At 44.5% G+C, this 26,596-nt stretch overlaps 3 protein-coding genes across 3 annotated transcripts in view; 1 reads left to right on the plus strand and 2 right to left on the minus strand.

Annotated features, from left to right (window-relative positions):
- rev3l (REV3 like, DNA directed polymerase zeta catalytic subunit) overlaps nt 1-7,875 on the plus strand; it is a 49,871-nt gene extending 41,996 nt beyond the window's left edge. The window contains exons 22-32 of the mRNA XM_038962583.1: nt 41-182; nt 612-856; nt 958-1,066; nt 1,210-1,416; nt 1,574-1,683; nt 1,778-1,892; nt 2,097-2,234; nt 2,450-2,640; nt 3,295-3,541; nt 5,037-5,252; nt 6,699-7,875. Coding sequence (XP_038818511.1) covers nt 41-182; nt 612-856; nt 958-1,066; nt 1,210-1,416; nt 1,574-1,683; nt 1,778-1,892; nt 2,097-2,234; nt 2,450-2,640; nt 3,295-3,541; nt 5,037-5,252; nt 6,699-6,845 — 1,867 coding nt within the window. The 3' untranslated portion in view covers nt 6,846-7,875. The remainder of the gene's footprint in view (nt 1-40; nt 183-611; nt 857-957; nt 1,067-1,209; nt 1,417-1,573; nt 1,684-1,777; nt 1,893-2,096; nt 2,235-2,449; nt 2,641-3,294; nt 3,542-5,036; nt 5,253-6,698) is intronic.
- Nucleotides 7,876-9,019: 1,144 nt separating this feature from the next.
- Nucleotides 9,020-14,576, minus strand: mfsd4b (major facilitator superfamily domain containing 4B). Its single transcript, XM_038963042.1, has 4 exons — nt 14,036-14,576; nt 12,457-12,625; nt 11,879-11,995; nt 9,020-11,761 (listed from the first exon to the last, which is right to left on the minus strand). The coding sequence occupies exons 1-4, from the start codon at nt 14,321-14,323 to the stop codon at nt 10,365-10,367; spliced, it is 1,971 nt and encodes a 656-aa protein (XP_038818970.1). The 5' UTR covers nt 14,324-14,576; the 3' UTR covers nt 9,020-10,364.
- Nucleotides 14,577-17,161: 2,585 nt separating this feature from the next.
- Nucleotides 17,162-26,596, minus strand: part of LOC120019671 (monocarboxylate transporter 10-like) — a 55,785-nt gene continuing 46,350 nt past the window's right edge. The window contains exons 4-6 of the mRNA XM_038963043.1: nt 22,423-22,566; nt 21,930-22,158; nt 17,162-20,797 (exon numbers count right to left, since the gene is read on the minus strand). Coding sequence (XP_038818971.1) covers nt 20,556-20,797; nt 21,930-22,158; nt 22,423-22,566 — 615 coding nt within the window. The 3' untranslated portion in view covers nt 17,162-20,555. The remainder of the gene's footprint in view (nt 20,798-21,929; nt 22,159-22,422; nt 22,567-26,596) is intronic.

Below are 26,596 nucleotides of genomic sequence, written 5' to 3' on the forward strand. Positions count from 1 at the left end.
GTTACACCTGCAGTATGACTCTGTGTTGTGTGCCTGCCAGGTGGAAGATGGTGGACCATTATGTGAGCCGGTTGGGCGGCACCATGCAACTGCTCCAGCAGCACGACATCATCGGCAGGACCAGCGAGCTGGCCAGGGTGTTCGGGATCCAGTTCTACCACGTGCTCACCAGAGGATCCCAGGTCAGGAACCCACCGGATCTCAGAAATGTTGGGCTATTGGCTGTGGTGTGGATTGGCACGCTGCGTTGATGTAATGTTTTGCTCTGCAGGTGCTACGTTTTCTGGTGTTTCACTCACTGTCTCATTTAGTGTCTTATGTGGTTTGACCACTGCCTTTCAACTATAAGAGGAGTTCAGAAGGCACATCAGGACAGTTGGAAGTTCAGGATGAGTTTCTGTCTGGCTCACTTCTACCGCCTGCTGTGGTAAACTAGAAGGTGTTTAGGAATCGGTGATGGTCAGAACAAGTACTACATACCACAAATTAAAGGCAAGACGATCAAGGGGAAATGAGGACACATTTTGTCGAGACTGCGCTAAACCGCATGGCGTACAAGTTGTCAGTGATCAGTCTGAGAAGGTCCACTCTGCCCTCTCCTCTCCCTGCAGTACCGTGTGGAGTCCATGATGCTGCGCGTGGCCAAGCCCATGAACTACATCCCCGTGACGCCCAGCGTGCAGCAGAGAGCCCAGCAGAGGGCGCCGCAGTGCATCCCACTGGTCATGGAGCCTGAGTCGCGCTTCTACAGCAACTCTATGGTGGTGCTGGACTTCCAGTCGCTCTACCCCTCCATCGTCATCGCCTACAACTACTGCTACTCTACCTGCCTGGGCCACGTGGAGAGCATGGGAACGTAAGACACCTACACACATGCATGCATGCATTCACCCTCTAGATTTGGTAGAGTGAGATGTCAGTCTAGGTACAGAGACCGATCACTGTGTCATGTTTCAGGCCCGATGAGTTTAAGTTTGGCTGCACCTCCCTGCGTGTCCCCCCTGAGCTCCTCCACCAGCTCCGCAATGAAATCACCATCTCTCCCAACGGCATCGCTTTTGTCAAGGTACAACTCTTCTGATACGTTCACTTTTTCCTTATGAACGGAAGGTGGATTTTGCTGAAATAAATTAAACTGTTATGGAACTATTGAGTTTAACTCTGTCTCTGTCTGTCCTGTCTGTGTCAACGTCTCTGTTCCCTGCTCAGCCCACGGTGAGGAAGGGGGTCCTGCCCAGTATGTTGGATGAGATCCTGAACACGCGGTTCATGGTGAAGCGCTCCATGAAGACTTACAAGCAGGACAAGGCCTTGATGAGGCTGCTGGACGCCAGGCAGCTGGGACTCAAGCTCATCGCCAACGTCACCTTCGGCTACACCGCCGCTCACTACTCCGGACGTATGCCCAGCGTAGAGGTCAGGGGTCACGCTAACGTCTGGCACACTTACCCAAAACTCCACGACCATGATATATCTTTCTCTGCCCCCCCCCCCCCCCCCCCCCCCCCCCCCTCTGTCAGTAACCTTAGCTCAGCCTTTTTCTCATACATGTCTCCATCTATTTACTCTACAGGTTGGAGATAGTATTGTCCACAAGGCCAGGGAAACCCTGGAGAGGGCCATCAAGCTGGTCAACGACACCAAGAAGTGGGGAGCCCACGTTGTCTATGGTGACACAGACAGGTAGGGACAAGCCTAGAGTGGGAAGCGTGAGATATTGAGCCCTGGGGTTTTTCGGAGACTCTCTTTTCTTAACCTCTGCTTGTGTCTCTGCCAGCATGTTTGTCCTGCTAAAGGGTGCGACTAAAGAGCAGGCCTTCAAGATCGGCAACGAGATCGCCGAGGCGGTGACTGCTACCAACCCTAAACCTGTCAAGCTGAAGTTTGAGAAGGTACAGTCTGCTCAGTACAGTATGAAGTTGCTAGACTGGCTGTCTGTATTGAAGCCCACACAATGTGTGTGTGTGGTTTAATAGTTTTTAATTCCTCTCTGTGTGTGTGTGTGTGTGTGTGTGTGTGTGTGTGTGTGTGTGTGTGTGTGTGTGTGTGTGTGTGTGTGTGTGTGTGTGTGTGTGTGTGTGTGTGTGTGATCCCAGGTGTACCTCCCGTGCGTGCTCCAGACAAAAAAGCGGTACGTGGGCTACATGTACGAGAGCCTGGACCAGAAGGACCCCGTGTTCGACGCCAAGGGGATCGAAACTGTGCGCCGAGACGGATGCACTGCTGTTTCCAAGGTAACCGGCAAAATTTGACCGATTTTTCTGCCTTCTCTGTCTACAGCCTTCACAATCATGCCAGATTTCTACTAGCAGCCCGTGCTCAGATTAATACAAAGCACCCACATGGGAATCAATCCTTGTCTGAACGTTCTATACTATCACAGTCAACCTGGTCGACGTGTAGAAATAGACTGGTGTCTGGTATGTGCAACCCCCCCCCCTCTCCCTAGATTTTGGAGCGTTCCATCAAGCTGCTGTTTGAGACGCGGGACATCAGCCAGGTGAAGCAGTTTGTGCAGCGTCAGTGTGTGAAGGTGCTGGAGGCCAAGGCCAGCATGCAGGACCTGACCTTCGCTAAGGAGTACAGGGGCAGCAGCTCCTACCGGCCGGGGGCCTGCGTCCCTGCTCTGGAGCTCACCAGGTACACCAACAACACGCCGCCTGAGGGGAGTGTCGTCCTACTGTGTGTTTATGACACGACGGAGTGTTGAATTGACAGTAGCATCTTTGAGAGATCTTGTGTGTGGACAATATGGCAGTGCCTAAATGTCATTGCATGTCTAACTAGTGTGTTTCTGTGGAGTGGCTTGTTGAAGTGTGTGTGTGAGACCTTCCTCCCCTCTCGTCTGGCTGTGTGCCCTTTGTGAAGCCACTTACTGATTCCCCACAATGTCCATTGTCTGCCTGCACTACAACGGGCCTAGCTCAGTGTACTGTACCTGAGACAGTTGCCTAGCAACCCAGCCCATAATGGGTGGCAAAACCTGATTTCAGAGACATGGTTAAAGGGGAAAAATATTCTGTGTGATTCAGGAAATGTATTACAATTTATTATAGTCAGTAGTACTACTGCAGTACAAAAACAAGGAGCAAATGCATCATATTTTATTCAGATATTTGTACTTAGGTTTAAAAAACAACAATTGTGATAAATTAATCAAATGAAATCTGAGTACTGTATGTATGTGTGGTCCTATACCACTGCACATATTTGGGGTGCTAGATTATAATGAAACAGCCATTCCAATGCCGTGTCGTGCCACCCCCATCTCCCCACTGCCCCCCCCCCCCCCAGGCGTATGATGGCTTATGACCGGCGCCTGGAGCCACGGGTGGGTGAGCGGGTGCCCTACGTGATCGTGTACGGGACGCCCGGCGTGCCCCTCATCCAGCTGGTGCGGCGGCCCCTGGAGGTGCTGCAGGACCCGGGCCTGCGCCTCAACGCCACCTACTACATCACCAAGCAGATCCTGCCCCCGCTGCGGCGCATCTTCCAGCTCATCGGCGTGGACGTGCTCAGCTGGTACCAGGAGCTCCCCAGGGTGAGGCTATGAAAGAGGGGTGCAGGTGGGGGGAGGAGGGGGGGTTGTCGGACCCTTAAAATGTGGACCCTCTGGTCTCCCAGCTCTTCTAGTTAGTTACTGGGATTCATCAAACTGATGATAGATCCATGCAGGAGAGAATAGACGTTTGATGACACACACACAGACCACTGAAGCAGCGGTGGTGCTTTTGAAAGCTTTGTCCGGACTGTCGTGCAGACAGAGAACAAAAGAAAAAAGGGCTACATGTCGGGAATCAAATGAGATAAATATCCAATCTCGTACCCAAGTCATTGTTAGGCATGCCCTTTTGAAATGCCAATGATTCCATCTAGTGGCGAGTTGTGTAAAGGACATGCAGATTTCATACTGTTGTCTCGTTAGCCTGCTTCAGACTGAAGGGCAAGGAGGCTTGGCTCTTTTTAGACCCGTGTTTCTCAACTCCAGTCCTGCAGTACCTCGTTTTTGTTGTAGCTCCGGACAAACTCACCTGATTCCACTTGTCAACTAATCATCGAGACCTGGGTGAGTTGAATCAGGTGCGTTTGTCCAAAAACGTGTACCGTTGGAGGTACTGCAGGACTGGAGTTGAGAAACGCTGGTCCCCTTGCCCTTCAGTCTGAAGCAGGCTAACGACAAACGTGTGCGGTCGGGGGTACTGGAGGACTGGAGTTGGGAAACACTGTTTTTTTTTTAAATTCTTTTTTTTACCCCCTTTTCTCCCCAATTTTTGTGGTATCCAATCGCTAGTAATTACTATCTTGTCTCATCGCTACAACTCCCGTACGGGCTCGGGAGAGACGAAGGTCGAAAGCCATGCGTCCGCCGAAGCACAACCCAACACTGCTTCTTTAACACAGCGCCTCCAACCCGGAAGCCAGCCGCACCAATGTGTCGGAGGAAACACCGTGCACCTGGCCCCCTTGGTTAGCGCGCACTGCGCCCGGTCCGCCACAGGAGTTGCTGGAGCGCGATGAGACAAGGATATCCCTACCGGCCAAACCCTCCCTAACCCGGACGACGCTAGGCCAATTGTGCGTCGCCCCACGGACCTCCCGGTCGCGGCCGGCTGCGACAGAGCCTGGGCGCGAACCCAGAGACTCTGGTGGCGCAGCTAGCGCTGCGATGCAGTGCCCTAGACCACTGCGCCACCCGGGAGGCCCTGGGAAACACTGTTTTAGAGCACGTGTCAAAACACATTCCGTGGAGGGCCGTGTGTCTGCGGGTTTTCGCTCCTCCCTGGTAATTGATTACTAATTAGTGACCTTAATTCGTCAAAGAACTCCCCTCATCTTATTGTGTAGGTCTTAATTGAAAGGAAAAAAACAAATCTGCAGACACGAGGCCCTCCATGAAGTGAGTTTGACACCAGTTTTAGAGGCAAAAATAGTCTGACCTGTCAAATAGTGAATTACAGTCTTGATTTTTTTTTAAACGTATTTATCACCACAAATCTACCCTAGTCCATGGCTCTAAACATGTCCTCTGTCTTCAGGTCCAGAAGGCGTCATGCTCCATGGTGGCCAGAGGGGAGGAAGTGGGGAGGAAGGGGACTATCTCCCAGTACTTCACCACGCTGCACTGTCCTGTGTGTGACGAGCTTACCCAGCTAGGGGTGTGTGCCAGCTGCCGGGCCGAGCCCCAACGCGTGGCCGTCACTCTCTACCAGGACATGCGGCTTTGGGAGAGCCAGCAGGACCAGCTGCTAAAGGTGAAAGGTCGGGGGGGGGAAGGACATCATTGGCAAGCTACACTATATATACAAAAGTATGTGGACACCCCTGCTGACAGGTTTATAAAATCAAGCACACCGCCATGCAATCTCCATAAACAAACATTGGCAGTAGAATGGCCCCTACTGAAGACCTGAGTGACTTTCAACGTGGCACCATCATAGGATGTCACCTTTTCAACAAGTCAGTTCGTCACATTTCTGCGCTGCTAGAGCTGCTCCGGTCAACTGTACGTGCTGCTGTTGTGTAGTGGAAACGTCTGGGCGCAACAACAGCTCAGTGGTAGGCCACACAAGCTCACAGAATGGGACTGCAGAGTGTTGTAGTGCGTAACAATCGTCTGTCCTTAGTTGCAACACTCACTACCGAGTTCCAGTCTGCCTCTGGAAGCAAATTCAGCACAAGAACTGTTCATTGAGAGCTTCATGAAATGGGTTTCCATGGCCGAGCCGTCGCACACAAGCCTAAGATCACCATGCGCAATGCCAAGCGTCGGCTGGAGTGGTGTAAAAGCTCGCCGCCATTGGACTCTGGAGCAGTGGAAACGCATTCTCTGGAGTGATGAATCACGCTTGGTCATCTGGCAGTCCGATGGACAATCTGGGTTTGGCGGATACCAGGAGAACACTACCTGCCAGAATGCATAGTGCCAACTGTAAAGTTTGGTGGAGGAGGAATAATGGTCTGGGGCTGTTTTTCATGGTTTGGGCCCCTTAGTTCCAGTGAAGGGAAATCTTAACGCTACAGTGGCATTCTAGACGATTCTGTGCTTCCAACTTTGTCGCAACAGTTTGAGGAAGGCCCTTTCCCTGTTTCAGCATGACAATGCCCCCTTGCACAAAGCTAGGCCCATACAGAAATGGTTTGTTGATCGGTGTAGAAGAACTTGGCTGGCCTGCACAGAGCCCTGACCTCAACCCCATCGAACACCTTTGGGATGAATTGGAAAGCCGATTGCGAGCCAGGCCTAATCACCCAACATCAGTTCCCGACCTCACTAATGCTCTTGTGGCTGAATGGAAGCAAGTCCCCACAGCAATGTTCCAACATGTAAATCTTCCCAGAAGAGTGGAGGGAGGATGTTATAGCAGCAGGATGGATGGATTGGGGGGGGGGGGGGGGGGGGCAGGCAATGAGATGGTCGACGAGCAAGTGTCCACATACTTTTGGTTATGTAGTGTACCACAAGCCGATGCTGAGTAGTCTCCAAGCACTGTCTGCATTTGAGTTTAGAGAGTCAGAGTACAGCGAGATGGAAATCGAGCTAAGCTTAGAGTTGTATTTTTAGCCCTGTCATCATGTAATATTAGAGGGATAGTTCACTCCAACTGGTTGGTGAGGTTCTGTAGCTAGAGCAGAAGCTATAAAGATTCATCAGTGTTTAAACTCCATTAACCAACCAACCTGTTTTCCATTTGGTCCAGATCTGTCGGAACTGCAGCGGCAGTGCGGAGCGGCAGGTTCCGTGCGTGTCTCTGGACTGTCCTGTGCTCTACAAGCTGTCCCGGGTCAACAGACAGCTCACCAAGGCCCCCTACCTCCGACAGCTCCTGGAGCAGTTCGGATTCTGAACGGCCCCGTGGCCCACTGCCCTGTGCAGCAGTTACTCTGGTGCTAAACCAACGCTGTCTCATCCAGCTGTGTTTCCCTGTCTTTTCCTTTTTAAATGGTGCTTTGATTGAACCCCGTTGGGTTTTCATGTTGTCCCGTTGTTATTTGTTATACAAGTATTTCTGCTCTAAGTGCAGACTGGCTGGGTTTGGGCCTCCTGAAGGAGACGAGGGAGTGGTTTTCAAGGGCTCATTCTCCCTCGCTCACTGTCTTCATTAGCTGCTATTGGTTGGTTGTGATTGAAGCTGATGTTTTTTTTTCTTCAGATGGATGGAGATGGTCTCTTCTGTATCATAAAGATGGCATTAACTCTGACCGGAGAGGACCCTACCGTTTTATTTTGTAGGCGCTGTAGCAATTTGTAAATGCAAGACTTAAAAAGTCTGAACAGTATTTCTAAGGAGCTCCTTACGACGCAAAGGTTGACTAAAGAAAACACTGTTTAACTACATTTCCCTTTTTATATTAAATACAATCTTTGGTAAATAGTTCTTGTAAAGTGCCCATTTGAATTATCTGTGCATCAGCATTAAAAAATGAAAACAAATCAACTAGTTTTTATGCATTCTGTTTGTGTGCCATTTGTTTCTTTTAGCCTCAATTTGTATTTGTCAGTTATGAAAAAGCATATTATCATTATACTCTGAGGCACTAATGCCTATCAAAAGAGGATGGGGAGTATTCATTTCAGTTTTTACTTCTGGGACTGTTGCAATACTGTATTTTGATAATTTATGGCAAGAGTATATATTATTTCCTTGTGCATATTTGTTTTGTACACATTTCTAATGCTTTCTCCGTGTTAAAACAGCATATGCCATCTACCCATGTCAAGATGGATTATATTATTTCCCAAACAACTATACACAGGATCTGTGTATTTGTATAAATGTAAATGTACAAAAAAAATGAAGGAAGTGTTTCTTGCTTTGTTTTTAATGGACATTGCTGTGGGTGGAGGTTGAAGATTGATATAATAAAACTCAATGTATTAAATTCTCTAGTCTTTGTTTTAGTATTTTTCATGGTTTTGATTTGTTTTAATAGAAAAATTCAACTTTAACAAAGATCACATCTGAATGGAAAAACTACAGATTACTAGACAATCAATTCATCACAGCACAAGACAAATCAATTTTTTTACACAAAAAGTGAAGAATAAAGACTTATGCCGTGTTCATGTGCTATCGGAAACTCGGAACCTCTCAGTTAAAATGAGCGTAACTTATTTGTGTAGTGGTTCCCACTGGGCATACACTGGTTGAATCAACATTTCCAGGTAATTTTAATTAAATTCTGTTGAACCTATGTGGATGAGATATTGGCCGCCCCCAGGTGGTGAGGGTAGGTAACAACACATCCGCCACGCTGATCATCAACACAGGGGCCCCTCGGGTGCTTAATCCGCTCCTGTACTCCCTGTTCACTCATGACTGCACGGCCAGGCACGACTCCAACACCATTAAGTTTGCCGATGACACAACAGTGGTAGGCCTGATCAACGACGAGACAGCCTATAGGGAAGAGGTCAGAGACCTGGCCGTGTGGTGCCCAGACAACAACCTCTCCCTCAACGTGATCAAGACAAAGGAGGATTGTGGACTACAGGAAAAGGACAGAGCACACCCCTATTCTCATCGACGGGGCTGTAGTGGAGCAGGTTGAGAGCTTCAAGTTCCTTGGCGTCCACATCACCAACAAACTAACATGGTCCAAGCACACCAAGACAGTCGTAAAGCGGGCACAACAAAACCTATTCCCCCTCAGGAGACAAAAGATTTGGCATGGGTCCTCATATCCTCAAAAGGTTCTACAGCTGCACCATCGAGAGCATCCTGATGGGTTGCATCACTGCCTGGTATGGCAACTGCTCGGCCTCCGACCGCAAGGCACTACAGAGGTTGGGGCGTACGGCCCAGTTCATCACTGGGGCCAAGCTTCCTGCAATCCAGGACCTCTATACAGTGTTAGAGGAAGGCCCTAAAAATTGTCAAAGACTCCAGCCACCCTAGTCCTAGACTGTTCTCTCTGCTTGCGCACGGCAAGCGGTACCGGAGCGCCAAGTCTAGGTCCAAGAGGCTTCTAAACAGCTTCTACCCCCAAGCCATAAGACTCCTGAACATCCAATTAAACTGCATTGTTGGTTAGGGGCTCGTAAGTAAGCATTTCACTGTAAGGTCTACACTTATTGTATTCGGCGCATGTGACTAATAACATTTGATTTGATTTTACATCTTTGCCCAGTGGCTTGATTCTGATAATTTCCAAGTGGGAAACTCGGGAACATCATTCTACAACGAGTTAGCAAGTCTAACATTTTTGAGTTTCCTAGTTCCAACTAGCACGTGAACGCGACATTTGTTCAAACAAAGGTCTGACAAAAACAAATGATTCATAAATCAGGCCACATTGGTGGCAAAATTCCTATCTTTAACTGCTGATAATTCAAATATGACTAAATATAAATGACGTCTTTAGGATATCTAAAGGAAAAAAGGTTTAGTGTTACACTTCTGTGAAATCACTAATGTACCTGTTATAATTCATTACCAGCAACAGTGGCAAGGGGTCTTAATGTTTAAACACATTCCATTTCCACCACAGCATACAGCTTCAAATGATGTAGTAGACATAAGCTGTGTAGGAGTGGGGTAAATTATATTGCACTGTAAATCTGTAGTATCAAACATTTACATGTGTGTTAAACTAAACCGGTCAAATTACAGTAACTGACAATCAGACATCAACAAGTTTCTCTGAAGAGAGCCATGGCTCTTCTAGAATACAGTAATGTCTTTAAAGCACTTGGAGTAATGGCGCATTTCACAGACTAGAGCCCTTAGGCCGGTATTCATTCCGATCGCACTTCGTGACAATGCACAATTTAAAGGTAATTTCCGATTGAGCCGACATATGCAGCATTGACTGTAAATGTGGTCTATGTGAAAGCGAGAAAATTGCCTTTAAAAAGGTACATTGCAGACAAAGCACGATCGGATGCAATCCTGGCTTTAGGATTGAATCCTGGCCTTACTGTTAATCCGATTGAATCCCGGGCTCCCAGGCAGAGTGTCAAGAGGTGGAACTGCCTTAGAGCTGTCAAATCCACAAGTGGCTCCCGGCATTATACCTAAAGCAGATATTGCCATTGGCTGCACGTAGTCGCATTAAGAGAAATCCCATGCAGCCTGTATATAAATTGTTTAGTGGAATGTGAGATATAAATCTACATTTCGATAAGGCTGATAGAAATCCTCATTTTGTTTAATGATTTTAAATTTGAGCGTCATTATTTCTATATAATCTACACTTTCTCATTCTGAACTTCTAACATGAGTGGGACGGGTATGGCTTCGTGACAATGACCACAAGAGGAGCAGCTCCGATTTGACAGCTCTAATGCAGTTACACCACCAAAACACCAGCTATGGGGGTGTCGGCAATCGCCGGTTAATGCTTGATCTGATTGAATCTAGCCCCTAGTCTCTCTTCTGTCTGTCCAAGGAACGCAGCAGTTTCCGTCTGGGTGAGTCTCCCCGGAGAGAGATAGAGTCTGAGAAAGAGGCCTCAACTGTTGGCTCCAGGGACTGGAGAGTAGTGGGGACAGATGTGGCAGGGGTGTCCCCTGATGTCCCAGCAACATCAGGTGGTGGAAGCCCTTTGTTAGGAGATGACAACACTTTATTAGGAGATAAAGAGAGCGCCGCTTTATTAGGAGAGGTCATAAGGCTGGCGTCATCCATCTCGATGACCTCGAAGTCGGCATCATTCCACTGGTCGGCCTCGTCATCCTGCTTCTGTTCCCGCTGCTGCTCCTGCTCCTCTTCCTCGTCATTGGCGCCCGAGTCCAGCAGGGCTTGGCGGTACTCGCTGTCGTCAGGCTCCATGTGGCTCCTGGTGCGAGGTGTCCTACTGGGGCCGCTGGGGGACGAGGCCAGCCAGAACATGAAGGGGAAGAGGATGGAGGTGATGGTGGCGGTGCCCAGGGCCAGGTACATTAGCAAGGGGTGATCATGGATCCTTCCCAGTAGGAAGCCCACTAGGGCGGGCAGCACCATCTCCCCCAGGGCCGCCCCCACCACGAACACCGCAGCAGAGCGCCCGGTCACCGTGGTGTACTGCTCCACCCAGGAGATCCCACTGGGGAAAGTGGTCGACATGGAGGCACCGTAGACACCAGTGCAGACCCACAGGGCCACCCTGTTACTGTTGAAGAGGGTGAGGAACAGGGAGGACAGGGTGCAGCCCACCAGGCTCAGTAGAATCATGGTGCCTGGGTGCATGCAGGCCGCAAAGAAGATGGCCAGGCCCCGGCAGGCAGCGAACGTTCCCCAGAACAGGGAGTTGAGCCCTGCTGCCTGGGCCTCGTCCATATGAATGTAATCCTTAGCATAGGTGAAGATAAAGGAGCCGTACGCCACCTCGGCCCCCACGTACCAGAAGAAGAAGACAAAGAGCATAGCGATGAGTGCGTTGTGGTGCTTGGACACCAGGGGTTTCCCTGAGGGGGTCTGGGCCCTGCCACTAGAGGGACTGTGGCGGGCGTAAAGGATGAAGAAGACGAGGGAGACGAACAGGATGAAACCACCGATCACAACGTAGGCCCACATGGACTTGAGGGTGCTGCTACTGTGGACGAAGCGAATAATCGTAGGAGAGGACACGGTTTGGGGCACGTGGTCTGTGACAGATGGGGAGGTGGAGTTTGCCACCGGGGCTTCCATGCTGCTGTTTGTAGCCACGTCCAGGTCCGTTCCAAAGAGCAGCTTGGCGATGATGGGCGATGCGAAGGCCCCAGCAGCGAAGCTGAAGTGCAAGGCCTGCATGTGGGGGCCAGCCTGATCCCCCCACGTCTGCAGGATCAGGACATTACCACCTACCAGAGAGGACAGTAAACAGCATCAGATACATTCACTGACAACCACTTCTGGTACTGTGTGCAGTAGAGACGTATTTACTATCTTAAAGATAAAGACTGTGAGATTAACTGCACCTGTATCTAGAAAGCCCATGGAAACTCCAATACTGGACATCAGAGCAGTGAGGAGAAGGGCCGTCTTAGAGAAAGGGATGGCAAACATCCCAAACGCTGTGACCAACATGGAGAGGCCTGTGGAGAAGATACAGTGTTAGGAGGAGTGGGGTGTATTCAACCAGCATGCACCATGCACTGTATAAAAGTCATGATCACCCACAAAAACAACCATAGGCATTCTTTGACAAGCAAAGGTGATGCATTCACTGTGCATACTGTATACTAATATAAAAATAACAACAACAAATGCATACTGTATACTAATATAATAATACTAATACTAATAAATGCCATTTAGCAGACAGTTTTATCCAAAGCGACTTACAATCATGCATGTATACATATTTCGTATGGGTGGCCCGGGCAGGAATCAAACGTATGATCCTGGCATTGCTAGCGCCATGCTCTACGAACTCATAGCCACACAGGACCACAATAATATCTTAGAGGTTAAATCGAATGTTTTTCAGAGCCAATGGACACCATGTATTTGTATTTTAGTGAAGTCTAGGTATATTTGAGTCTGTTAGACATACCCAGCAGCAGATGGCTGTTCATACAGTCAAAGAGAATCCCGGACAACACAGAGCCGCCTATATAGCCCATTGAGCGGCCTACGAAGATGTAGGAGATGTTGCTGATGTCCTGGTTGACGTTGATGGCAAGGTCTTGAAAGGTGGGGCCTAAGACAGAGATACTCATCCCCTGGAACACATAAATAATAAACGAGTACACTGTACTACAGGCAAGTATAAGTAAGCGCATATCTCAGAACTTTCTCCGAGTTCTTAGGCAAACAGTGGTAGCATCTAGGGCCATCATCATTTTCTAGGATACATTTTTCTAGGATACATACAGTAATATTCTAAGGGTATTTTGAACTTTATTTGTGGCAGCCAATGGTAAATAATATAAAGTGTGACATTTTGGGTTTTCATTTCCCTTTCGGGAAGACGGCAGTTATTCAAAATTGTACCTTTTGACAGGTGCCAGAAAGTAAAAGCTTAATTAAAACCTTTACAGGATAGGTGGGTCCCCTGCAGGACGGTTGAGCTAACGTAGGCTAATGCGATTAGCATGAGGTTGTAAGTAACAAAAAAAAATCCCAGAACATAGACATATCTGATATTGGCAGAAAGCTTAAATTATTGTTAATTTAACTGCACTGTCCAATTTACAGTAGCTATTACAGTGCAAAATACCATGCTATTGTGTGAGGAGAATGCACAGTTATGAACTTGAAAATATATTAGTAAACCAAGTAGGCACATTTGGGCAGTCTTGATACAACATTTTGAACAGAAATGCAATGGTTCATTGGATCAGTCTAAAACTTTGCACATACACTGCTGCCATCTAGTGGCCAAAATCTAAATTGCGCCTGGGCTGGAATAATACATTATGGCCTTTCTCTTGCATTTCAAAGATGTTACAAAAAAATACAAAAATGTCTTTGTATTATCTTTTACCAGATCTAATGTGTTATATTCTCCTACATTCATTTCACATTTTCACAAACTTCAAAGTGTTTCCTTTCAAATGGTATCAATAATATGCATATCCTTGCTTCAGGTCCAGAGCTACAGGCAGTTAGATTTGGGTATGTCATTTTAGGCGAAAATTTGAAAACAAGGGGGCGGATCTTTTTAAACCTGTTCTTAAGTTGAAGAGCTAGTTTTACTGCCATGAAATGCAAATCCGGCTCATTCAGAATATATCCCTAACAACGCTCATTTTACCTGAGAATAAGAAAGTAACCATTGTCTTTAATGCCACTAAAACAACCACAATCACATAACTAATGAACTAATGAATGAATCTTGGAAATGCTAGATGTTATCGAATGGGAATAGGAATAGTTACTGACCATGTGAGACTCATGTAAAATTAGACGAAGCTTTAAAACACATACAGAAAACCTGTATTTTAGTTTTAGTGAAGATATGGGGATAGGGAAACAACCAGAACAATAATGTCCATGTAAAACAAACTATGCAATAAAACCAGAGACCCTATTCAATTCTCAGATATAAAAGGTACATATGATGACAGAATGGTTACAATTCAGTCCCTTGGGCTGGCCTACTAGCCTAATAAAAAAGCATTCATCATTACCAGGCCGAGGAATGACGCACAGAGCGCTAAGGTGATCATCCAGCTGCTGCAGCCTCCAGTACCGCTGGCCCTGCCACCTCTATCGATGATTTCAACCTCATCATCGAACTCTGAATTCGAACTTCTCTTCCTTCCTTTCATTACACTCTTAAGCCCTCGTCTCGTGTCTTTCCTCTTGTCAAACAGAGTATCTTCCTCTTGGTCATCGTTATCATCATCCTCCTCCATTCTAGCGAAACGAACATGCTTCTTTTTCACAACAGGATCTCTGGCGGCCGAGGCAGACATGGTCGAGCTGTCAAATTATGGCTAACGTCTTTGTTTGAATCCTGCTGATTGGCAATGGTGACAAGTTTGCGCCAGCGCAGTTGGTAAACAAACTACGCGCACTGACCGGGTGCGCCTTCAGTGAACGACAAGTTCTGATATCCTACTCTGTTATAGAGATAAATAGTAATGGCGTCTTTTTGTATGCACTAACTCCGCCATGGTTCGTTGTACAAAATGAATGGAGTTTTTGGATAAATGCCGAGAATAAGGTATGTGGTAAACGCAGGCTTAGGATATCTTATTCGTTTTGTTCAGCTAACGTCACTTTTTGTGCATTTTTAAGCGTTTATGAAAAATAAAAAAAGCACATAAAAGTCTTAACCCAGGGTCGTTACAATAATTTTTAAAGGTCATATTAACTGACTGATATTATCTCATAGAACAAAACGTATAGGATCTCCTAAGCCTGTGCTAACCTCCTACTTTATTTTCCGCCTTTTACCCCAAAACCATATTCTTTCCTCATTCATTTTCCACATAGGAATGGCTGAACGAACCAGAGGTAACTCATTTCCGTTTTTTAGGACTACAAGTTGGCGAGGTCGAGATATTCCTTCGGTTAATTCTGTCATCCGGGAGAATGGTGGCTGCAGATAATATGCCACGTTCAGGTGCTAGCCGGAACTAGGAAACTCGTTCATTTCTGACTTGGTAACTGGTTGTAGTTATACACGTGCCGCGTGTAAACGAATTTGACGAGTTTCCTAGTTTTTCGGCTAGTATGTGAACGCGGCAAAAGCCTAATACCACAGTGAGACAGATATCCCACCGGATGTATAAATGGAAGCATCCGCTTAGCGTTTCCTTTCATTACCAAATGTGGTAGTGAGAGGAAGCCCACTGGCCGGCAGTAGGAGAAGATGGAACGAGATGGATTTTGGTTGACATTCTGCACATTTTCTCATCGATGAAACATTTGATCTCAATACAGTTTTCATTTCCCAAAACTATAATATGTTATGAACAGAGTGAACAAAGTTTTGTAGACTTTACCCTTTCCAAAAAAAAAAAAATCGCGTTGTTTAGGAGTGCAATGGTGAATCGAGCACACGCGCACTTCACAGAGGAGGCGTTCCCTAACGGAAATATGCAGATATCTGCTAGAACGCGCCAATGGGATCTCGCTAGCTCGTGCTTGGCTCTGCCCACCTCCTTGCTGGTTCTGCCCACTATGACTAATTTGTTTCCATTGGAAACGACAGGCTGTTGTCTATCTTGGTTTAGTTATAAAAATCTTTACTACTACGATGTGGTTCCATGGATGATAGGCTCAGCTAAAGCGTCAGCGTATAGGAAGTAGTAGTATGATTTAAATTGTCGTTGGAAACAGGGACCTCTAGAGGTCATAATAAAAATGTGACGTTTTCCTTACGAATATTTTTGCTTTTGTGCTTTACATGCAAGAAAAGGTAATTATACTTGTAAGAATGTCTACATTTACTGAAAATGTCTTCACATCTTCTGAAGATTGGCCTTCTATACAAATTGTATTTGTCACATGCGCAGAATACCGTGAAATGCTTACTTACAAGCACTTAACCAACAATGCAGTTAAGAAAAGAGTTAAGAAAACATTTATTAAATAAACTAAAGGAAAAATAAATGTATACAAGTAACACAAAATAACAATAACGAGGCAATATACATGGGGTACAGGTACCGAGTCAGTGGCCGAGGTAATTTGTACACGTTGGTAGCGGTAAAGTGACTGCATAGATAATAAACAGCGAGTAGCAGCAGTATAAAAACAAAAGGGGGGGGGGGGGGGGGTCAATGCAATAGGGGGATCAATCCGGGTGGCCATTTGATTAATTGTTCAGCAGTCTTATGGCTTAGGGGTAGAAGCTGTTAAGGAGCCTTTTGGACCTAGACTTGGCGCTCATGTACCGACTGCTTGCCGTGCGGTAGCAGAGAGAACAGTCCATGACTTGGGTGACTGGAGTCTTTGACCGTTTCTTGGGCCTTCCTCTGACACCGCCTAGTATATAGGTCCTGGATGGCAGGAAGCTTGGTCCCAGTGATGTACTGGGCCGTACGCAATACCCTCTGTAGCGCCTTAGGGTCGGATGCCGAGCAGTTGCCATACCAGGTGGGGATGCAACCAGTCAGAATGCTCTCGATGGTGCAGCTGTATAACTTTTTGAGAATCTGGGGACTCATGCCAAATCTTTTTAGTCTCCTGAGGGGGAAAAGGTGTTGTCGTACCCTTTTCGCAACTGTCTTAGTGTCATTGGACCATAATAGTTTGTTGGTGATGTGGACACCAAGGAACTTGAAACTCTCGACCCACTCTACTACAGCCCCGTCGATGTGAAACGGGGGCGTGTTCGGCCCTCCTTTTCTTGTAGTCCACGATCAACTCCTTTGTCTTGCTCACGTTGAGAGAGGTTGGGGTCCTCTGACCTCCTCCCTATAGACTGCCTCATCGTTGTCGGTAATCAGGCCTACCACCGTTGTGTCGTCAGCAAACTTAATGGTGTTGGAGTCGTGCTTGGCCACGCAGATTGGCCATCTATACTTGATGGCTTGCTTTGGCAAGAGTCTGACTCCCCTGTATGACAGAGACGTGTGAGAAAAATGTGTTAAGAGGAAGGATGGTCCAGTATTGACATTGGATTACAGCAAACACTCTTTGTTTTTCAGTGTGTGTACATGCATAAAGTAGCTTAAATAAACCAGGCCCTATAGGTTGACAGACATTGGTAGGCTCAAATTGGGATGTATAATTTTCCCATGATGCAACTGGAGAGTGATGAATGATGAGAAACTCAAGGGGAAAAAAACTTAAACACATCCTTACTTTGTTAAAAATGTACTTTAATTTCAGTTGTACATAGTACTATGACATTACATATCATACAATTAAATTAAAACATTAAATAATGCAATAAAATTAAGGCAATTAGAAAAGCAATAAAATGCTGAAATAACTACATAAAGTGAAGAGATTTTAATGATCAGCAATATAAAATGTGTATTTTAAAGAAATACATATATACTGTATCTGTAAAGAAATACAAACTGTATCTGTGTGAACAACAAAATGAGAGAAGAACAATGCACATAACATGGGGTGAAAGTGAAAGCCGCAAAGTTGATATTTTGTGACAGTGTGGTAGAATTCTAGTTGCATTAGGCATAGATATACACTCTGAATTACACCTGTGAACAGCAAAAGAGTTTGAATAAAATCTATATATATATAACCTGCATATGTAACTAGAAAAATGTTAATTTAATAATTTCAAACAATATGCTGTTGAATTTGGTCTTTAACCACTAAACAAAAATATAACATGCATTAACTAAATCTTTAAATTCTCTTCATATGATCTAAATACTGGGACATTCCCAAAAGGTGACAAACTTCTTTGGATGCCAAGGAATTAATTCAGTACGAGATAATGTAATTAATAATTACTAAGATGTGTATGGCAAAGAGGTATCTCAGTAAAACCTCCAGGGTACAATTTCAGGAATTTCTATTACTTGAGAAATTACCTGAGGCTTTCATCGGTGAATTGTGCAACTGCGTATGTCTAGGATGTAAAGTAAAAATAATAATATAGCAATTATAACTAAAAGATGAACTTAACAAGAAAAAGAAGACTTGATAAAACAAATTATATATAATTTGACATTTCCCTAATAGAGATGTATGCTCTGGTTAGAAAAACAAAACCCCCAAAAATGTATCCAAAACATTCCTTGTGACATGGGTATTATCGAATTCTCACATCGATATCAAAAAAACATATCTAAACTGGAAATTCAAAGCATAGAAAAAAAACAGAATTCCCAAAGCAAGATTTTATCTATTTGCATTTCCCTGGTCACAAAATTACACTGAAGTACTGCACTTCTCAGACAAACACTTTTCTGTGGTACAGATAGGCAGCAATCCCGTTCAGAGCAAACAGTGATGGCTAGGAAGCTGGGAGACTCTTTTACAGAGTCTCTCCTAATGTTTGGATATCGACTGTATAAAGACATACAGTGGAAGGGAAATATTGCCCATACAAAACATGACCATCACGTGTTATGGTTTGAACTGAAAGCCTCTTTCTGTCCTGCAAATACTGTCTAGGACAAAATACTAGAAATTTGGATGACATCTGAGGTAGATTGTGTCACAAGTCTTGCCTTGGTGAAACCAATGACCTACAGAGCTGGATAGTTTGGATTTTGATAAGTTATGACTTTTCTGCGTGCTTAGTGGTCAAGGGATTGTCGAGTCAAAATCCTACACTGTAAAAGTTGTGGGTCTTCAAGTTCTCCAAGAGCAATCTTTATAATTATCAATAATTGTTGAAATTCAGGAGGGTGATTTAAAACATAACATGTTTGAAAAGCCTAATAAACTATCCTGAGGGTGGTGCTTTGGCAAATAGAATTGACCATAGATAATCAGCCATTTTCTTTACATTTCAAGGGCACACCCAAAATAATCAATACAAAAGGTTGTTTTGGTCTTCAAAACATCAAATAATATGAGAAAGGAAAGCACCAATTAATTATGGCATGACATCAGCCACTAAACAAATTCTAGAAAAAAATAAATACAAATATGAAAAATATCATTAAAACAAATATATTTTTCCTAACAAAAGGCTAATGAACTGAGCACATAGTCAATAGTTAACTTGACTAATGGTCACATTTGTCAATGATTACATATCAAATTACATTTGAAATATGGTGGACATAGTGAGCCTACTACAATTAGAATATATGAAAGTATAACATTGGTTTATATGTGCTGGACAAAATACTGCCATCAACAATAAAAAATCTATTCATAATATTAATTCATCTCCGTTTCATGTAAATTACTCCTTATAATCAACACTGACGTTCATCCTTCGCTCACGTTGCATAGTCAGACAAGCAGACGTTCAGTTTGAGAATCCTGCTCTGAGCTGCTATAAACTATGTATACAAAATGACAATGTTGGTTTTGGTTCAAAAACACTGAAAAGGATTCTCAGGCACGGTGTACGGCGCATTCAAGTTATACTGTATCAGAGATACTAACGACTGAATACAGCCTCAGGTAAAGTCAGGCCCATTTCAGGTCCAGAGTACTGCAGCCTTGAGATGACGTTTCATATTTCACGGGTGGGACGCTGTAATTGTGCTTCAAGCTGCTCCCTTGGTGCTCAAGCACCTTCAAGGTGACCTTTAAAACTAAGACAATAGTAAGCCGTACAACCACTAGGAACTAACTACCTCCCCACCCATTATCTCATAAAGCACTTCTTTGAAGTGATATTGTATGGTCAGGTCATACCTCACGACTCACAAATTCACAATCTTGGCATGTTTTAAGAGAGTATCAAACCCCCACAGATCACTCTGTGCTATAAACAGAAAAGGGTTGACTTTCAAAAGCAGCTTTTTTCCCGGTTAAATTCTACTTAGCAGTAGATTCTTTGTTATACTGTTGTCAAAACAAGCAACATCTGTGTCCAAAACACACTTTACTTACCTATACTACTTATGGGATAATTAGAGATTTTTTTTTGTTGATATTACAGTTTCTTTTACCGTATATGGTCAATTATATGTCCCTAGCGTTTATTGGAAATGTATATTTTTCATCAAACCCAATAAATCTAGTTTGTTTTTCTCCTCAAAATTCTGCTAAGCCTAAACTATATTCAAGCTTGTATTGAACATTTCTAGGCAATGATGAGAATGATCCTCAATGCCCTTAAAAAAAATGCACATTGAAAACGAGGGAATTTTCTAGCGAGGCTGGCCACTGCTATTCTCATGTAAGTAAGTGGTTGCAGACTTCAAAAAGCACCCAAATGAAGCGTGCGTTCCCTTGTATGAAATATTTAAAAAATGTGAGATTTCCTCATTTTAACCTTCAAGTTAATTCAACAGCTGCAAGATTGGAAAACAATCCGATGCATAGCTCTTCAAGACCACCTTCATGTTCAATTGTGTTTGTTGAGTATCTATGTGTATAACTGATATGTAGTATTACTTCAGCATTTGCCCCACATTCTCCTGCAAAAGCAGCCATTAAAATATTGTTTACACATACACAGGTCAATACATATTTCATCTATACTTGTATCATACAAAAATATGATAAACCAGCAGTTCCAAGTTCCTGCGAGTGAATATGAACTGTCTGTATGTCTAGTTGTATCTTTGTTTTGAGTGTGTTTTGGGAGACTTAGATGACAGAGTCGGGGGTTGCGCTCTTTACTGTTAGGGCATCTCCCTGACCCCCACTGTTCCTCTTGAACTCCAGCATCTGCTCTTGGGTGCCATCTTTGGCTGCCTCCTCCTGCTCTCTCCTGATACGTCTAGCCTCCACCCAGGGGATCAGACACAGCACGGCCCCACCGATGATAGGCGGGATACCAGCCAAATAGAAGGCCACGTCATAACTCCCCAGCCTGTCCCTCAGGAACCCTAGAGAGAGAGAGACATATAAATATCTGGGACTCGTTCATCATTAAATCAACAAAAAGGTAGGCTTATCTGAGCTGGGACAGAGTGATACCAGGTACCCACTGGGCAGAGACAGCAGTTCAATGTCTAGTTTTGATTTACATTTGGTTGAGTTGTCAACTAATGGCAATTCACCGTGAAAAATAAAATCAATCATGTTATTGGATTTAGGTAAAAATTTGGGTGACAAAAATACCAATTGCCCTTATGATGACTTTTTGCAAATCGAATCAGTTTTCCACGTGGATTCAACATAGATTTTTTGGGTTGAAATTACATGAAAACAACATTGATTCAATCAGATTTTGCCCAGTGGTACTGGGTTAGTACAAACCCTCTCTTTTAATACAAAGAGCTGATTATTACTGGCTAGTGAAAACTGAGTGGATTGGGGTCAGGGCTAATTAGGCCCCTCAGTCTGACCCCCCTTTGTGGATTGTGGTTTCCTTCCCTTAACATCACTAGGTTGCATGACTTCCTGCATTCCCTGCTTCTACCACCTTGTTTCCCTTTCTTCCTGGAATGCTGGTCTATTTCAGAGAAAAACTGATGCCTTTTGTTTTTTATACAGTGCAAACAGGTTGCACATGACTCATGTGGATATGAATGATATCTAAATTAGAAAGAGATTAACATGAATGGACGTCTGTGCAGTCAACATTCCAGTGGTGAAATGTATGCATCTTCCACAAGGTATAGAATTTCTTACACGAGTATCATATTCACAAGATAATGTCTCTACTCATATCAAGTTGTAATTGTAGAAGGTGCAAAGTCGCCATGTTGTGAATCAATTTCTTTATGTTCCTTTGTGTATGGTAGAGTATGGAGCATTTCACTTTCACAGTTGCACAGAAACACCAGGTGGAACCAGAGGTTTATAGAAAAACAACTAAAGCTCAGAATCATACTCCAGGGAGAAACGTTTTACAGCGTCAAGCTAAATGCTAATATCTTTCAAACAGTACAGCCTAACCAATTCAGTGGCTCTATGATTGATTTAACTTTTTCCTGCCTCATACTAACTTTCCTATTTCCCCCCGGGAAGATGCCATCTCAAACACGGCCAACCGGCTTGACTGCTTAACTGTACCTGCAATAGGAGGCCCCACGGTCATGGGCACAGACATCATGCCCAGCAGGAAGCCGATGGCCTGGGACACGTTCTGAGAGCCCACCAGCTCGAAGGCGATGGGGGCCATGATGCAGATGAAACAGCCGTCGAACAGGCCCATGAGCAGACACACCGCGATCAGCCCTCCGAACACATGACACAGAGGGATCATCATGGACATCACGCCAATGACCATGAACGAAGACACCTGGGCGGGAGGAGACCGGAAGGGATGTCAGAGGCGACATGAATGTGATGCACAGAGCAGCATTGCTTCTTTGCATTAATCAGAGTAATGGTTATGACATGGGGTTCAGGCTACATCTGAAATAACACCCTAAATTCCACACATAGTAGACTTTATGGAGAGTGGGGTGTCATCGGGCCAGAAGTAGTGCCCTATATAGGGAATAGGGTATCTTTTAAGACCTAGTAATGACCTGTGCAAGACCTCGAGGTTAGTAGACTTTACCTGCAGGTAGACTTTGTTCACTCCCTGTACGTAGTCAGCCACCCGGCCAAAGATGAGGCGGCCCACGCCGGACGTGACGCCGATGCACATGAGCAGAACCTCCTTGTTGGCATCTTCTCCGAAGCGCTCCTCAACATGCTTCATCTATGGGACAGACGCAAAGTACACAAGCGTCTCGTCAGAACACAGCTGCCACGTCTAGTGGAAAACAGACAAAAGGCTAGTAGATGCTTACAATTGATTACTTTCTAGACGTCATAAGAGCGATGGTAAGATGCAATGGGAAGCATATATGGAACATAGAACAATGGTCTTAGCACATTGTGTTCAAATGTGGACAATGTGCTGTAAGGAGGATCTACATGTTTGTTAGCGTATACAGTATGTGTTTGTAGTTGTGAGTTGGGGGGGGGGGCAGAGTCCTCATGTTTCAGGCATACATCTGTACTACCTCATATCTATAAGGTCCCTTAGTCAAGCAGTGAATTTATAAACACAGATTCAGCCAAAGACCAGGGAGGGTTTCCAACGCCTTGCAAAGGGCACCTATTGGTAGATGGGTCAAAATAAAAAAGCCGACATTGAATACCCCTTTGAACATGGGGAAATTATTAATTACACTTTGGATGGTGTATCAATACACCCAGTCACTACAAAGATGCAGGTGTCCTTCCTAACTCAATTGCCAGAGAGGAAGGAAACCGCTCAGTGATTTCACCATGAGGCCAATGGTGACTTTAAAACAGTTAAGAATGGCTGTGATAGGAGAAAACTGAGGATTGATCAACATTGTAGTTACTCTACAACACTAACCTAAATGACAGAGCGAAAAAGGAAGACGGTTCAGAATACAAATAATCCAAAACATGTATCCTGTCTTCAATAAGGCACTAAAGTAAAACTGCATAAAATGTGGCAAAGAAATTAATTTTGTCCTGAATACAAAGCGTTATGTTTGGGGCAAATCCAACATAACACATTACTGAGTACCACTCTTCAAATGTTCAAGCGTGGTGGCTGCGTCATGTTATGGGTATGCTTGTCATCGGCAAGGCCTAGCGAGTTTTTTTTTGTTGATCAAAAGAAAACGGGAGAGCAAAATCCTAGAGGAAAACCTGGTTCAGTCTGCTTTCCAACAGACACTGGGAGTGTGGTGCCTGGGAAACAACCTCTCACTCAACATCAACAAAACAAAGGAGATGATTGTGGACTTCAAGAAACAGCAGAGGGAGCACCCCCCTATCTACATCAATGGGACCTCGGTGGAGAAGGTGAAAAGCTTCAAGTTCCTTGGCGTACACGTCACTGACAAACTGAAATGGACCACCCACACAGACAGTGTGGTGAAGGCGCAACAGAGCCTCTTCAACCTCAGGAGGCTAAAGAAATTTGGCTTGTCACCTAAAACCCTCAAACTTCTACAGCTGCACAATTGAAAGCATCCTGTCGGGCTGTATAACCTCCTGGTAAGGCAACTGCACCGCCCGCAACAGCAAGGCTCTCCAGAGGGTGGTGCGGTCTGCCCAACGCATTACCGGGGGCAAACACCCACCCTCCAGGACACCTACAGCACCTGAAGGCCAAAAAGATCATCAAGGACCTCAACCACCCTAGCCACTGCCTGTTCACCCTGCTATCATCCAGAAGGCGAGGTCAGTACAGTTGCATCAAAGCTGGGACCGAGAGATTGAAAAACAGCCATCACTAGCACAATAGAGGCTGCTGCCTATAAGCATTGACTAGAAATCCCTGGCCATTTTAAGGAATGGAACACTAGTCACTTTAATAATGTTTACATACAGTTGAAGTCAGAAGTTTACATACACTTTGGTTGGAGTCATTAAAACTCATTTTTCAACCACTCCACACATTTCTTGTTAACAAACTATAGTTTTGGCAAGTTGGTTAGGACATCTACTTTGTGCATGACAAGTCATTTTTCCAACAATTGTTTACAGACAGATTACTTCACTTAGAATTCACTGTATCACAATTCCAGTGGGTCAGAAGTTTACATACAATACACTAAGTTGACTGTGCCTTTAAACAGCTTGGAAAATTCCAGAAAATTATGTCATGGCTTTAGAAGCTTCTGATAGGCTAATTGACATCATTTGAGTCAATTGGAGGTGTACCTGTGGATGTATTTCAAGGTCTACCTTCAAACTCAGTGCCTCTTTGCTTGTCATCATGGGACAATCAAAAGAAATCAGCCAAGACCTCAGAAAAAACATTGTAGACCTCCATAAGTCTGGTTCATCCTTGGGAGCAATTTCCAAACGACTGAAGGTGCCACCTGTACAAACAATAGTACGCAAGTATAAACACCATGGGACCACGCAGCCGTCATACCGCTCAGGAAGGAGACGCCTTCTGTCTCCTAGAGATGAACGTACTTTGCTGCGAAAAGTGCAAATCAATCCCAAAACAACAGCAAAGGACCTTGTGAAGATGCTGGAGGAAACAGGTACAAAATTATCTATATCCACAGTAAAACGAGTCCTATATCGACATAACCTGAAAGGACGCTCAGCGAGGAAGAAGCCACTGCTCCAAAACTGCCATAAAAAAGCCAGACTACGGTTTGCAACTGCACATGGGGACAAAGATCGTACTTTTTGGAGAAATGTCCTCTGTTCTGATGAAACAAAAATAGAACTGTTTGGCCATAATGACCATCATTATGTTTGGAGGAAAAAGGGGGAGGCTTGCAAGCAGAAGAACACCATCCCCAACTGTGAAGCACGGGGGTGGCAGCATCATGTTGTGGGGGTGCTTTGCTGCAGGAGGGTCTGGTGCACTTCACAAAATAGATGGCATCATGAGGAAGGAACATTTTGTGGATATATTATAGCAACATCTCAAGACATCAGTCAGGAAGTTAAAGCTTGGTCGCAAATGGGTCTTCCAAATGGACAATGACCCCAAGCATACTTCCAAAGTTGTGGCAAAATGGCTTAAGGACACCAAAGTCAATTATATTGGAGCGGCCATCACAAAGCCCTGACCTCAATCCTATAGAAAATTTGTGGGCAGAACTGAAAAAGTGTGTGTAAGCAAGGAGGCCTAAAATCCTGACTCAGTTACACCCAACTTATTGTGGGAAGCTTGTGGAAGGCTACCCAAAACGTTTGACCCAAGTTAAACAATTTAAAGGCAATGCTACCAAATACTAATTGAGTGTATGTAAACTTCTGACCCACTGGGAATGTGATGAAAGAAATAAAAGCTGAAATACATAATTCTCTACTATTATTCTGACATTTCACATTCTTAAAATAAAGTGGTGATCCTAACTGACCTAAGACAGGGAATTTTTACGAGGATTAAATGTTAGGAATTGTGAAAAACTGAGTTTAAATGTATTTGGCTAAGGTGTATGTAAACTTCCGACATCAACTGTATCTGGCAATACTCATCTCATATGTATATACTGTATTTTATACTACTCTACGGTATCTTAGTCCTTTCCGCTCTGACATTGCTTGTCCATATGTATATAGTCTTAATTCATTCCTACTTAGATGTGTGTATTGGGTATATATAGTGTAATTTGTTAGATATTACTGCACTGTCGGAGCTAGAAGCACAAGCATTTCGCTACACCCGCAATAACATCTGCTAATCACATGTACGTGACCAATAAAATTTGATTCACCAAATTCAGCAGGACGATAACCTACAACACAATGTCAAATATACACTGGAGTTGCTTACCAAGACGACATCGAGTGGTCTAGTTAGTTTTGACTTAAATTGGCTTGAAAATCTGTGGCAAGACTTGAAAATGGCTGTCTAGCAGTGATCAACAACTAACTTGACAGAGCTTGAAGATTATTTTTAAAGAATATTGTACAATCCAGGTGTGGAAAGCTCTTATAGAGACTTACCCAGAAAGACTAACAGCTGTAATTACTGCCAAAGGTGATTCTAACTTGTATTGACTCAGGGGAATACTTATGTAAATGAGATATGTAGATTACATTTCTAATAACATGTTTTCACTTTGTTATTATGGGGTATTAATGTGCAGATGACTGAGAACAAAATCTATTAAATCAATTTAAAATTCAGGCTGTAACAACAACATGTGGAATAAGAAATATGAATATTTTTTGAAGGCACTAAGTATTCACACCCCTGAGTGAATGCTTGTAGAAGCACCTTTGGCAGC

Source organism: Salvelinus namaycush, chromosome 24, assembly GCF_016432855.1.
Source record: "Salvelinus namaycush isolate Seneca chromosome 24, SaNama_1.0, whole genome shotgun sequence".
NCBI lineage: Eukaryota > Metazoa > Chordata > Actinopteri > Salmoniformes > Salmonidae > Salvelinus > Salvelinus namaycush.